This window comes from Cydia strobilella, chromosome 8 (genome assembly GCF_947568885.1).
Source record: "Cydia strobilella chromosome 8, ilCydStro3.1, whole genome shotgun sequence".
Taxonomy (NCBI): Eukaryota; Metazoa; Arthropoda; class Insecta; order Lepidoptera; family Tortricidae; genus Cydia; species Cydia strobilella.
Window position 1 is genome coordinate 16812151 of NC_086048.1, and position 15172 is coordinate 16827322.

The 15172-nt window shown below is 37.8% G+C and overlaps 2 protein-coding genes across 2 annotated transcripts; one reads left to right on the plus strand and one right to left on the minus strand.

The window, feature by feature from the left end:
• Positions 1–66: 66 nt before the first annotated feature.
• LOC134743776 (dnaJ homolog subfamily C member 9) lies at positions 67–3731 on the minus strand. Its single transcript, XM_063677430.1, has 5 exons — positions 3578–3731; positions 3231–3500; positions 2149–2276; positions 1612–1753; positions 67–347 (listed from the first exon to the last, which is right to left on the minus strand). The coding sequence occupies exons 1-5, from the start codon at positions 3666–3668 to the stop codon at positions 172–174; spliced, it is 807 nt and encodes a 268-aa protein (XP_063533500.1). The 5' UTR covers positions 3669–3731; the 3' UTR covers positions 67–171.
• A 4753-nt stretch (positions 3732–8484) lies between these two features.
• On the plus strand, positions 8485–9340 carry LOC134743778 (uncharacterized). The gene has a single exon (XM_063677432.1). It carries the CDS (start codon positions 8535–8537, stop codon positions 9303–9305), a length of 771 nt encoding a protein of 256 aa, XP_063533502.1. The 5' UTR covers positions 8485–8534; the 3' UTR covers positions 9306–9340.
• The last annotated feature ends 5832 nt before the right edge of the window (positions 9341–15172 follow it).

Genomic DNA, 15172 nt, shown 5'->3' on the forward strand with positions numbered 1-15172 from the left:
TTTCAATTCTACAGGCTACGTGTCTTGCACGATTCTTAGATGCAGTAGGACGCTCGTAAGAACCTAAAAATGCTCCCACATCGCCATACCCTTTAGTGCGCCCTGCGCTGCCTAAAACCAACGCAACGCTCCGCGTGTGTAAAAACGGCCTTACGCTGATCCCGTTACATCTCATTTTCTTTTCTTATTCTTTGAAGCAGTTTCAGTTTTAGTGGCGGCCTTCCTCTTCGTAGCCTTTGGCTTATTCCCGCCACCATATTTAGCCGCCAAACTATCAATTAACGAGTCCATCTGTTGCGCCCGTGCCTGCTGCTTTTGTTTTATCATGAGTTCCAGACTATTGGGACCTAAAAAAATAATATGTTTATTATTCTGGATGTATGAGATAGATATAGTAGATGAATATTGAATTAGAAGCCTCAGCATTGCTCCGAGCAATTATTAGGGTTGGCACACCTTGACGTCCCTTTGCGTGCACGACCACAGATAAGATAATGACTTCAATTTTGACAACCCTAAATAGCCGAGAGGAATAGTGCCATATATTAGAAAGGGATAGCATGAATCGACCCTGAACCGCTGTCAAACTTCGGTTTTGTAGGAAGTTTCCTTTCTGTACAGTAGTACTATTATTTATTCTGTGCTATGACACAATGGGGTTGGCAACTGTCAAAGGTGCTGGCGCCATCTGTAAAATAGTTCACCGGCCAACCCCATTCATGAACATCCATGTGCTGTGAGGACTCGAGGCCTTGATCCAGTAGTGGACAAGAAAAGAAATGTACGGGCAGCCACAATGCTTTGGGAGAGGCACAATGACACAGACCAATAGGCAGTGGTGTTGGCTGGTCGAAGTATTTTACAGATGGCACTAGCATAGGTTTTACCTATCAGTCCTACGAATACGTGTCAAATTCTTATTTTTTATTGCCTTAAAGAGCTTAAGTCCAATCTCATAGAACAAAACTGGAGACAGGAAAAAACCTATGCTAGCGGCCATCACCTTTGAGGCCGCGGACTGACAGTTGCCAACCTCATTTCCTTGTGAGATGTGGCCTGTTCTGTGGACACGCCCATTAAGTTACCTCCCATGCTAAATTAGGTGTATCCAATACCGTGGAGTGAAATATTTTCAATAAAACCCATATGGACATACGGGATTGAACTCTGGGGAACGGCCAGTAATTCAAACCTCGAGATTCTACAACGATTTCAGAATAATGTCCTAAGGGCTGTAACATGTGCACCATGGTTTGCAAAGAATACAGAGATACATGAATACCTAAAGATTCCAACAATCAAAGAGGAGGTTAACAGATATTGTGTTAAGTACAAAGAACGACTAAAAAAACATACAAACGAACTTGTAACTTGTAAGGGACTTGGTTAACACCAATGACAATCCGAGTAGGCTCAAAAGGTGGCAAATACTGCGGCTAGACCAGAGGCACTAGAAGATAAATTCTATTCTATAAAAGTCAAGAGAGAGTATTTAATGGAAGACCTCTCAAAACCCTTAAAAAGACAGAACACCTGATTATGGCTAGAACGGCTGATTGCAGATAAAATGAGAGAAAAAAAAAAGTCTGTACGTGAAGTCTCTCCTCTCACCTGAACCAACTCCCAATTCTTTTTTCAATTCCTCGGCCTCCACTGCTTCTCGATTTTCTTTCGCAATCCTCCTTTGGCGTTTTTTCTCTGGCTCATGAGTGAATTTTTTATATGCTGGAATTTCTCCTTTGGCAATCAAATCCTGGAACAAAAATACCACGTTTTTTTAACGTGCCGTCGACGCGCGTTTGTATTGTATCATAGAGTAACTTATACTAGAGCGGTACTGTCATAGACAACGCAAACAAATGAAAACGCGGTGTGCACCCTTAGGCAGTTAGTATTGTCTACCTGAATTTGTTGCAAAGATTACTCTGAAGATGATTAATGAACTTTCCCTGTACCACAGAATAAGTAATAGTATTATTATACCTATACTCCCAAAGTTAAACTGAGCTCTTGGGGAAGTGATGTAATCTTAAAGTTCTGTTTGCTCTCTAGTGCAGGAAAATCTGAGGAAACCTGGCTAGTATAATAAGGCATAATTTTCCCTCCAGGTTGAAAGGTTAGTAGCAGTCACTAAGGATTTTTACTCACTCTCAAGATGCCCTTAAGTCTGTCTTCATGCTCGCTCCTGGCAAACTGCACTTGATCAACAATATAGTCCATGTCACCTTTACCCGCTAAATAAGCTACTTTGAGATCATTGCGTTCCTCTCCAGATCCTGAAAACAAGTTGAAGGTAATATTGAGTAATAGCTATAGCTATGAATATACTAAGAAGAATTTTTGAAACACCTGTCCTTATTCGTGAGTCTCTATAATATAATATAACATACAAGCCCTTACTTATGGTCTGAAAAAGGAAACATAAAGACCCTAAGGCAAGTGTACACGCTCGTAGGAGCCTTTAAGATTTATTTTTATTGATTATCTCCCAAATGGAGTTAATGAAAATACCGGTGTCTTCGAGAAAGTTATTTGATTTAAGCTCAGGAATGCACCCTTGAAATTAATAAAAAAAAACATGGTGTATACATTTTTTTTTATTTAATTATTACATCATCCTTGTGGCTGCTATTGCATAAGAATTTACAACTTCTTATTTTGTGTTTTGAAATAAATTATTAAAAGTTTCTTCTCATATCACTCAATGATGCCAAACAAGTCTATTATATACATACGACTTAGTAGCCTTCAAGTATTACAAAAAACTGTATCAAAGACAAAGCATTTATTGCCAACATATTACGTACATAATTACATAATATGGACCCTGAAAGGGCGCAGCAATCTTACAACTAAATAACAAAATAAAACTAGTTATACTGCAATGGTTTACATTAAATTATTTCTTATATATACATTAATGAAACATTCTGTCTTCAAAAAATTCCTGTAGCGTGTAAATTTCGAGCTGTAAATTATCTTGCAATAGTCTCCTGATTTAGAGGACGGTACATGAAGCATAACATAAAAAGTCTTAGCTGAGAATTCAGGTTAGGTACTATCAGCTGACAGGCAGTAATGAAAAATTAAACAAAATAAGATAAGTAAAACAAGCTAAGAATTAATTGCCACTAGCATGGTGCCTTGTCAATATATTGTGTGCTCCTTGGTTATACTACTGAAAGTTGTAAGTTAAATTAAAGTAACGAGTCTTAGCATTAACAACTCACCAATGTATTCCTTTTCATAGGCAATAATGTCGTCATCTGTTATTTTTTTGAACAACAGTCTCCAATATACTGTCCAGTCGCGGTCAACTACTACATCATCATCGTCGTCAACGCATTTCGTCTCGTCGTAGGTGGCTCTCTTGTTCGAGTCGCTGAGGATTGCATGAACACCTCCAAGGACCTTGAATTTCTCAGTGGCTTCTAACTTATCTTTTTCATCAACACGATCCGGGTGCACTTTGAGAGATAACTTGTGATACGCTTTTTTAACTGCAAATAAACAACAGGATCAGTAAAACAATATACCGGTATTGTGATTAGGGTTATTTGGTACACTATCGACTTGCCTTCTTTATCCGTAGCTTTTTCAGTGATTTCAAGAACTTCGTATAGATTTTTGGTTTGGAAGTATTTTTCACACAACTCCAAAAGACCCATTTTGTGATTATTAGATTAAATAAATCAAATGCAGACTACTAGGATAAATAACAAAGAAATTTACGCGCCAACGGAACGGAAAACTATTGATTCGATTGTGACTTTGACATTGACATTAAAATGACACTTCATTTTAAAACTGACGTACGATTGCGCGTATTTTCAACGGTTTGGATGGTTTGGATATTGTCTCAAACAGCTTTTGTCTATGGTCAATGATCATTATATCTGTACGTTGGTCAGCCTGATCTTAGTTGTAATGTTGGATGACATGGTATTACTTAGACAGAACCTCGACAGAACTTTTGAATTTTATATCCCATAAGAAATATGAAATGAAAGCCAAATTCAGTAAAGAATATGCGTCGTTGTTGATGTTGACTTCGCCGGCAAAATTATGGAAAAAATAATTAAGAGAAATTGTAGGAAATTATCGAGGGCGCCACTTCCTACGTTACTGTCACATTTTTGAAGTAAAAATGTATGGATGGTATAGAAAGGATGACTATCTCTTATGGCAGAATTGTTGCAAAAGTGACCGCTTTCAGCTTTAAATAATAGTTCCTAATCTCTCCGGTGGCGTTAGTTAGGCTCTGGGACATGAGTATAACATGAACCATATAAGGCAACAAATAACCCGACCAAATTACGTAGGTTGTTTTTCGTAGTATTTCGGTGTATGGTGGTGCCGCCTAATTACTGTTTTTTGATGGACACTTTTCATACATAGAGATTTGGCTCCTTTATATAGTCTCCATGTAAAAATGGTAAAAGGTTAAATGCTTAAACATGGCAACAATTTAGTATGGAACTTTTTAAGCCCCTATTTATTTAAGTTCGTTAATCAGCGAAATCGACAACACACTCGCGTTTGCGGCTTCGCGCCGCGTAGTCTGTAGCGGGCTTTAGTTCTATATGAGGGCTATCGTTTTTTTGCTCACCAGTTGGCGCCTCTGTTGATGGTGGTCCAAAAGACCATGGAGACTATATAAAGGAGCCAAATCTCTATGTATGAAAAATGTCCATCAAAAAACAGTAATGAGGGCTATCGTTATTTTGCTCACCAGTTGGCGCCTCTGTTCAATCAATCAATCAATCTTTAAGTAGTATGGCTCCATCGATACTGTCGATGATTTCGCCAACGTCAAAGTGGGATCCACGTGGGATCGAATTCATATTTCTTGATTTTCTTCTGCCAGTGTACGGTAAATAAAATTATGGGCCTCTAGGGCTCTAGCCAGACACGGTTAGAGGTAGAAATACCAAATGCTCTTAGAGCACGACGTTGTTCGGTAGTTATTGTTGTTATTGTCTCGTAAAACCGATAGCTGGATTTTACGAGAAGCACGTGGACTACCGGCCGTTGACTCCAAAATGGTGGTTAAACACGCTTTGAGATTAATTCTCCATTCACTGCACACTACTAAATTATATTACTGTATAATAAAGCTATCGATATTACACTTTAAACAATTTTAATGAGCAACAAATAAAGGAATTAATCACGAGGCTACTATCAAGATGGCGTTCGAACCGGAAGTCTCGGCGCCTCTGTTGATGGTGGTCCAAAAGACTAAAGAACAGCTGTCAGTCATTGAAGTGGCAAGTGACATTTCGAACTATGGAAAAGACCACCATCTACACTAGCGCCCCTAGCGGCGAATTCATACGCGTTAGCCCTCATTAGGCGGCGCCACCATACACCGGAATACTACCAAAAACAACCTACGTAATTTGGTCGGGTTATTTGTTGCCTTATATGGTTAATGTATCATGTTATACTCATGTCCCAGAGCCTACCTAGCGCCACCGGAGAGATTAGGAACTATTATTTAAAGCTGAAAGCGGTCAGTTTTTCAACAATTCTGCCTTAAGAGATTGGCATCCTTTCTATACCATCCATACAAAAGACTAAAGAACAGCTGTCAGTCATTGCAGTGACAAGTGACATTTGACATTTCGAACTTTGCGAAGACCACCATCCACACTAGCGCCCCTAGCGGCGAATTCATACGCGTTAGCCCTCATTTCTTCTATTTTATGCCGCACTATAATTGTGTACTATTAGGTAAAGCCTGACCAGAAATATATGATCATGCGCCATGTTGCGGAATTTAATTGGAACTAATTTCTTACCTCCAACAAGATGGAGCGACGACCTGGTGAAGGTCGCGGGAATTCGGTGGTTGCGAGCGGCACAGGATCGGTCGGAGTGGCGAGCCTTGGGGGAGGCCTATGTCCAGCAGTGGACGTCTATCGGCTGACATGATGATGATGATGATGATGAATTTCTTACACTGCCGATAATTTTAATGATAGTTTGTCACTGTTGTCAGTGTCATTGTGGCGGTTTACTTGAATAATGCTTAAGTGTCGATTTGTCCCCAAAAAACTTGACGTTGGCAAAGTGCCCTAGCAGCAAAAGCCATTATAACAAAAAAAAAGTGTTGAATATTAAATAATAAATGACAAAAATGCCCAAAACTATACATAGTCCGGAGCGGAACATGTTAATAATGTAGATAATAAACTGCTGGAAAAGTACAGTTCGGGAAATTAAACTATTTCACTACGAAACATTTCCAAATTAACATCAGAGCTGACAGGTAAACAAATCAAAATGTCATTATAGTCTGGTTATTACGACTTAGTTATTGTAGTGTTATGTTATACAAGCGAGGAAACGAAGTTCTGATTTTGATTACGGTAAATAAAAGTAGATGTAAGTCAAACGAGTTGCCAATCCACATTGTTCAGACTATACTGAACTGTTGCCATATAAATGAGAATAATAGCGCCCTCTTGACAATGATCATATATTCCTGGTCAGGCTTTAAAGTCAAAAGATATAGTTGGTCAAACCAAATTGGCAGTAAATAAGAACCAATAAATAAAAACTATACTCATCCTTTTTAGGGTTCCGTACCAAAAAGGTACAAAAGGAACCCTTATGGTGCGACTCTGACCGTCTGTCTGTCTGTCTGTCACATTGCTAAACATTGATCACATTTCTCTCGAGAACTTCTGAAGCTATCGATTTGAAATTTGGAATAGTTATGAACCTTATTAACACATTGGAAGTGTAATTTTTTTATTTTATTTTTAAAAATGCCAAGTATAAAGGGGGACAAAATCCAAAGTCTAGTTACTAGGTTGAGTGGTATATCATTTGATAGAGCTCGAATTAAACATTACAAAACAATGTTTTATTTCTTTTTCATAGTGAAAAAAAATTGACTTATGAAGGAAAATGTGAAAAAAAAACCATTCCCCCCCTTATCTCCGAAGTTTGCCAACGAAGTTTTTTGAAATTTTTACATCATTATTATAAATATTACAGGAAAAATATAATCACAACTCTGTCTTAAAAACTTTTTTCTATTTATCAAAAAATATATATTTTTTTAATTTGCAATTTAAGCCCTTTACGGGTGTTTGTTATACTTGAAATGTCTATGAGATTACACTAAAAATACCTTCTTTCAAATAAAACAAAAATTGTTGAAATCGGTTCATATGTTGATAAAGAATTAAGTAAGTATTTTTGAAACACCAACATTTCATTTATTTAGCATATATAAGCATTACACATAAATACAGGTCGGACAAATTAGTTACCCAATTTGCCGATAGATGGCGCTGTACACAATTACGCTTAGTACTTATATACTTCTGGCAAAGAGGATATAATAGGATAGAGCGGTACTGTCATTGTAAATTTTGAAGCCACAGTCAATTTACTGCCATCTATCGACACACGATTTAAAATAAAATAAAAATATCAAAAAATTTATTTATATATCGATAAATGATTTTTTTTATTTGCAATATTTGCATTAATTATTTTTATATTATTTTGACCCATGCTCTTTTACTGATATGCGTTTAAATTGTTAAATAACAAACGAAACCGTCAACGCCATCTATATGAGAGTAGGCCAAAACTTCTGTTCAAGTCGTTCGTGATTCTATTGACATGAGAAAATTGAAAGTTTGTACGAAACCCTCGGTGCGCGAGTTAAACGAACTCGCACTTGACCGGCTGTCTATGTTTGAAATGAGACAGTCCTTTGACAAACTATATGTATATGTAAATCCGTATAAGATAAGTAGTATGGATGGTATAGAAAGGATCGCAATCTCTTATGGCAGAATTGTTGTAAAAGTGACCGCGTTAAGCTTTAAATAATAGTTCCTAATCTCTCCGGTGGCGCTAGTTAGGCTCTGGGACATGAGTATAACATGAACCATATAAGGCAACAAATAACCCGAACAAATTACGTAGGTTGTTTTTGGTAGTATTTCGGTGTATGGTGGCGCCGCCTAATTACTGTTTTTTGATGGACACTTTTCATACATAGAGATTTGGCTCCTTTATACAGTCTCCATGATAAGTAGTCTAAAAAACTGTAATAGATGTCATATATTAAAGAAAAAACAAGCTTTTTTGTAGTGTGACTACTTAAAAAAACACAAAAAAAAATATTTAATAAAATAATTTGATTTGTTCCCAAACTTGTTCATAAGTACTTAAGTAGTCTAAGGAAACAACGTGCCTCGGAAAATCAAGAAAAAAATATGCTCCAGTAGATGGCGTCATACCTTTGGCCTATACTCGTGTAGATGGCGTTGGCGACACCGTTTGATATTTAGCAATTTTAACACATATCAGTGAAAGAATATAGGTCAAAGTCATATGGCGTTCTAAAAAAAATATGTACGTATACGGAAAACTTTATTAATAGGTACTGGCTGTTGATTGTCGTTAAGTTTTAACACTACAAAGTCGTGACACCGACACTGCTGTCTGCTACTGACATCTAATTGTCACTGTGAATTTTTTTACTTGAATTTGTTTATTTAAATATGGACTCGTCTAATTTAGCTTCAGGAGACAACATATCTCAACATATTCCCTCAAATATAAACGAAGTCAATAAGCAAGATGCGAAAGAAATCGAAGCTCAAGTAATTAAAGCTGACCAAGGGTCAGCATCTCAAGTTGACGACGAGACAAAAATTAAAGAACGTATTGCCCAATGCCGATGCATAATAGAGTCACTGAAATTTGAGCTCAGCGAAGAGAAGTCAAAATTAGAAATGGAGAGTAAAATTACCCATAGTTCAGTAGTTGAAGATACCAAATCTGCATATTCATACACACATGACGGCGTCTCGACTTCCCAAAGTCTAGAAGAAAGTTTCAAAGACAGCTCAAACCCGTATGTCACGTGTGTTGACGCTAAATTAAACTATGATGAGAATCTCATTGAGTACGAAAAGCAGTTACAGAAGTATCAGACTACTCTTAACATGGCCCAGATGGAAAAGAAGAATGCCATTAGAAAGCAGATGTTGGCTAAGGCTTTCAAGTTGAAACTTCTTGAGGTTGAGAATCAGTGCAACATTGAATTGCTGAGAGTAAAGCAAAGCCTGCAGTGCTTGGAGCCTCTGAAGATGATTGTCAATCAATGGAAGAATACCGTGGAAGACAATACTTATGATGCTAATAACTTTGTATTGATGCCGAGATATCCCGAGTTGAAAGCAACATCCGGAAGTGACGTAAATGCCATGAAAGGGGATAACGAAAACATTTTTGATAAATCCGAGTACCCTTTAGATACGAGTTGTTAGTTCCTGATTTCAAATTATTATTTTAATATTTACTGCTTATATAGCAAAAACTGTTTTCTTTTGTCTGTTAGATACCGAACAGAGGATCTACCACTAACATCGAATAATCGAAAATAGTATCAGCCGCTCTAGCAGATACTTAACGATTTTTCAATTATTTGTTTATTTGTTTGTTTATTTATTTATATCAATCAGACAGCACTAACAGATAAACCTTACGTGCTATTTGGCATTATATTACTTATTATTATTATGACGGTAGGCCCTCTGTTTCTCTAAAAAATATTCCTGTTAATAATTATTTTAGCTAATAAACAAAAATTTGCGGAGCAAGTATTCAAATTCATGCATTATCTTACCCTTACCCACATGTCTACTGCTCTGTAGACAGGCCCCGAAGAAGGTTGGTTTGACGCGCTATTGATACTAAAAGTTCATATGTCGATCCGTGTAGCAGATTATGCTACTGAAATAAAAATCGTTTCTTTGTTCAATGCAATGGTGGCAGGCATGGTGTTAGGATAGGACTGATAAACAATCACCGTCTTTTAGTGACCCGAGTAGGTTTCTGAACTACGTCATAACTCCTGTCCTTTTTAGGGTTCCTTACCCAAAGGGTAAAAACGGGACCCTATTACTAAGACTCCGCAGTCCGTCTGGCCGTTTGTCCGTCTGTCTGTCACCAGGCTGTATTTCATGAACCGTAATAGCTTGACAGTTGAAATTTTCACAGATGATGTATTTCTGTTGCCGCTATAACAACAAGTACTAAAAAGTACGGAACCCTCGGTGGGCGAGTCCGACTCGCACTTGGCCAGTTTTTTATTTGTTTTTTTGGTGCTTCGGGTCAAATTGATTTACCTACATATAAATCATAGTTGGACTTGCAGCATTTTACTGAATTTCGGGGTGAACCGCCAGGACTATTTGATTGCTCGCAAATTCCACAAGTGTTTGACCGCTTGCTAATTCCGAAACATGGCATATGAATTTCTGGCCTAACTATCCCTTTCCCATCCCAGAGCGTGTCACTCCCCATAAAATTACGTCCCCTGGTATGCCGGCTAGTCCGGAGCAGGCATGTTCCTGGCTGGGTGTGGCGTCTCTTGTCTTGTCTTGTCTCTTGTCTTTAAACTGATAAAAGATTTGTGGTGTTGACAGCTTGAATGCGAAAATGCTCTTTCATCGCGCTGATGGCTAGGGATTCATAAATGTACCTTCCACGTGATTTGGAACTCTAACGACCCTACCACGAAGAACACAACAGGAAGACGAGACTTAAAGCTGTAAGTAACTACCTATTATAGATTAATATTGTATCTCCTTTATGAAAAGTCCGACTAATAGCGCTTCGCAAATTACGACACCAAAATAAAAACTACAAGAGATTGTTTATTAAAAATAAAATTGCCTAACATATCGGGATTCGAGTACCGTAAAATCAGGTATGGTCCAAAATTTGACATCTACGAATTTGGAACTCTAAGATTTCTCTGTAAAGAATGACATTTATGATTGAAATTTGGAATTATAATATAGATAATAAGACTTTAATAAGGGTTTAAAGCTCATTACTTACCAAAACAATATGTAAATATATTATATATTTTAATTTTGTTTTTTAAGTTTTGGACCATTCTTGTATACTATGTTTTCAACTTTGGACCAGATTGGTTCAGTACACGATAATGTGTTGAACTTTTACTTTAAACTAAATTTGTCAGTATACGCAAGAATACGTCCTTAAAATATAGGCAATTTTAAATACAAGTGATAAGATAAAAAGCAAATGTACAGGGTGAATTTTCTTAATGGGTCAATGAGGGCAGCTACCAGATCCCGTGCTGCTACGCGAAAATGGTCTTAGAAGACCTTCCCTCAATTTCAAATGAATGAAGATTGGCGTTTACACATTTTGGAAAAACATACAGAGTGCGAGAAAAAGACCATTTTTGGCAAAAATTTTTTTTTTGATGCCAATCGATCCTTTTCCTATCCATAAGCTTTTTTGGGACCAAAAAAAAATTTACGGCTAGAAAAGCCACAAGGAAAACTTTTCCCATACAATTTGTATGAAAATGTAGTTTTATTTTTCACATGCTTTTTTTATGCCAATAGATTCCATTTCTATCCAGTATCAATAGTTTCCTAGGGGTGCCACAGACATACATTGGCGTCAAACATATAACACCCCTATTTTTAATCGGGGGTTAAAAATAGATATATGTACATAAATAACGAAATAAATAGCCGAACTGATATAATTTCAAGAAAATTAATTATAACAAACGTGAACATCTGTTGTAACCGTACCCTTTTATTTAAAGCAAATAAATGATTTATGATTTACCTAAAAAAAACAAATAAAAAAAACTATAGTCATATTACAAGTCATATTATTCTATTAAGTGTTTTGATTATTTTAAGTAGTTTGTGAAGTTAGTAACATGTTTAATATAAGCGAGAGAATGGGCTGGGGAATGAGCTGGAAAGGACGAGGTATCACTGTAAATGGCGAGTACATCACTCACCTTCGGTTTGCCGATGAGATCGTAGTCATGGCTGAGACCATGGAGGACCTCAGTGCGATGCTCGCTGATCTCAGCAGAGTATCTGAACGAGTTGGTCTGAAAATGAACATGGACAAGACGAAGATCATGTCTAACGTCCATGTTGTGCCAACTCCCGTATTAATCGGAGGCTCTGCGCTCGAAGTTGTTGACGATTATGTATACCTAGGACAAACAGTCCAGTTAGGTAGGTCCAACTTCGAGAAAGAGGTCACTCGTCGAATCCGACTCGGTTGGGCAGCGTTCGGGAAGCTCCACAGTATCTTTTCGTCCAAATTGCCGCAGTGTCTTAAGTCAAAAGTCTTTGACCAGTGTGTGTTGCCAGTGATGACATACGGATCTGAGACGTGGGCGCTAACAATGGGCCTCATAAGAAGGCTCAAGGTCACGCAAAGGGCAATGGAGAGAGCTATGCTCGGGGTTTCTCTGCGTGATAGAGTCAGAAATGATGATATCCGCAGTAGAACTAGCGTTACCGACATAGCTCGCAGAATTGCAAACCTTAAGTGGCAGTGGGCGGGGCACATTGCTCGCAGAACTGATGGCCGGTGGGGCCGGAAGGTTCTGGAGTGGCGTCCGCGTACCGGAAGACGAACTGCCGGTAGGCCTCCAACAAGATGGAGCGACGACCTGGTGAAGGTCGCGGGAATTCGGTGGTTGCGAGCGGAACAGGATCGGTCGGAGTGGCGAGCCTTGGGGGAGGCCTATGTCCAGCAGTGGACGTCTATCGGCTGACATGATGATGATGGTGAGAGAATAAAAAGAGCTACGAAATCGGGATCCAATACAATACAGTACAAAAAAGTACGTATCTGTTAAGATAATGTATGAATACCTTTAGAAACATAACATTGTACGCAAGAACAAACTCCCTTATATTTAACTTAATTTTAATTATTAAATTACGATAATCCAAACTGACTACTTATCGTACCTCAAAACTCATTAATTAAATCCAAACATTTTCACCATACAAATTAGCCGATAAAGAGTGAGAAACTCGGAGTCAATAAATCAGAAAGCGAGGAGGACCGCCGCAGAGGACCACACACGACGAGGCACGCGCTTCGAATGCTCCCGAGCTTTTTATTGCGCCGCGCCGGCCCGCTCGTGTTCGCTCGGCACTCTCCGCCCGCTGATTGGAGGCTCCGGCGGTGACGTCATGAGCGCGTCTGATGCGCCTGCGACCGTGTTTGGAGGGTTATTCTCAGTGGTTTGACAGTGTTTTGATAATTGAATGTTTTTAGAAATATTCTGATTGATTCTTGGACATTAGCAGTAGTTTCTAATACTTTCGTAATTTAATTTTTTAAGTTTTCTGATAATTTGATTTTAAGTTTAGAAATAATCGTATTGATTCTTGGACATGGGCTTAAATTCTGGTAAGGGGATACATATTAAATAAGTATTACCTACATAAATATTTATGAAATTAGATTTGCATTACATTGTAATGTTGATGAGTATTTGAAATTCAATAGTTTAATTTCATTCATCATTTTAGCTGTTCATAATTTTTAGTTAACTCAATTTTTTCACAAGAAAAGAGGTTTTTTGATAACCTAATAAAATTGTTATCAAACAAAATTAATGTACTGAAATAGGTACCTACTAAGTTAATTGGTCTCTAAATAATTATAAATTCTACGTGGTATCAACATAAAAGCCACCACTAAGAATAACCCTATTGAATCAGGGGGCTACTAAACGATACTCACTTAGACTACCTACTGATGAGTTCTCGAATTTTCCGTCTCCTTTCTCTAAAACATCCATTGTATACGAATCGAAAGAGTCAGCGCGAACGTGTCTGTGAACATCGAGCTCAGAATCAGGGTATGTATTCCAATTGACACGAGCACAGGCGAGTCTAATTCTCTGTCAAACTAATGTATTTAGACCTTAAGATCGAGATAGTGGTACAATGATTATGTGAGACCTGTACTTATGTACCTTACCTATGTTGAACAAATTAATGCTTTTGACTTTTTTGATCCTAATTAACTACGCGTACGATGATCGTGATTACGTACTGGTTCGCTAGAGCCGCTCGTTGGCTATTGGATTAACACCAGGCTGTTCAGACGGACTTTAATAAGATTCCAATTTATCAATTAGGGACCAACGCATGAGAACTCGTTTGCCTTCTTTATGCAGCTTCCAAACTAAAGACTGAAACCCATTTGAAACAAATCTGGGTAGGATTCGTATCTTATTTGAAATAACAACTAGATTAAGTAATGAGTTGTGGTCCTATTTGAATACTTTGCAAAACAAGATACGCGTACTTACTCTATCCTATCTAGAAAAGTACGTAGTTATCAAAGAAAAGTTATCAATCCAGTTCTGATTTAACAGTTTGTTTCGGTTTTGATTTGTTTTGATACGACCTTTAAGATTGCTGACGCTGATTTGTGCATGCGAAATGCTATGTATGTAAGTCGTGCGTGCGTGAGATGCGCAGCAATCGCTGAGACGTTAAAAGGCCGTATCAAAACAGGATCCAAACCATGACAAATTGTTTAATCGAAATCGGTCTCCAAGTCGAAAAGTTCATCTGATACCAAAATATTACCCCTACTAAACCTGCCTGCGCCTGCTATACGATGAGTCGAGCTTTGCAGTTGGGCAAGCTGGAGCGATTTTATTGTGCAAGTCCATTGTCACAAAATAAGGTTTGTCGATGTATTTACAGTTTTTTGAAGACCCCCGCCACTCCCGCCAGTGCCACTATTACCTATTGAAATTAGATTTAACCGTCTTGCTTATAACTTACAAATTTGGTTGCGCCTGAATATGGCTATGATGGAGCTATAGGTACCTACGGCTAGTAGGCTAATTCGATCGTACACTGACATCAGAATGATAATTAAATCATGTTATTTAGTTATCGTGAGTTTCGCCCGCACCAATACATGTACGGATGGCAAAACTAACTAATGTACGATAATTACATAACATGATTCAGATATCATTCTGGTTTCAGTGTACGTTCGAATTGGCCTGTAGGGCTTAAGCTTACGTTCAAATAATATATTGGCACAAAATGTTAAGGGCAGGAATGTGGTTAGTTCAGAAAAATCTGTAACCAACGTGCAAAATTGCAAATTATTAGAAACTAATCGTTTTAGTGGTTACCTAGTAAGTAGTACTACAATTCAAGCACTACGAGTATATCTAAATTGTTAACATTTAAAAGTAAACATAAAAATGTTAAAAGAAAAGCTAAGTAGAACACCTACTATTTTACCTACCTATTGCAAGTTTGCTTAACCCGATTCAAAATCAAACACGTTT

Coding starts and splice junctions, on each gene's coding strand:
- LOC134743776 (XM_063677430.1), bottom strand. CDS start 3,668: ATGGGTCTTTTGGAGTTGTGTGAAAAATACTTCCAAACCAAAAATCTA. Junction 2,277..3,230: donor CTATGAAAAGGAATACATTG/GTGAGTTGTTAA, acceptor ACTTGTTTTCAG/GATCTGGAGAGGAACGCAAT. Junction 348..1,611: donor AGAATTGGGAGTTGGTTCAG/GTGAGAGGAGAG, acceptor TTATTTTTTTAG/GTCCCAATAGTCTGGAACTC.
- LOC134743778 (XM_063677432.1), top strand. CDS start 8,535: ATGGACTCGTCTAATTTAGCTTCAGGAGACAACATATCTCAACATATT.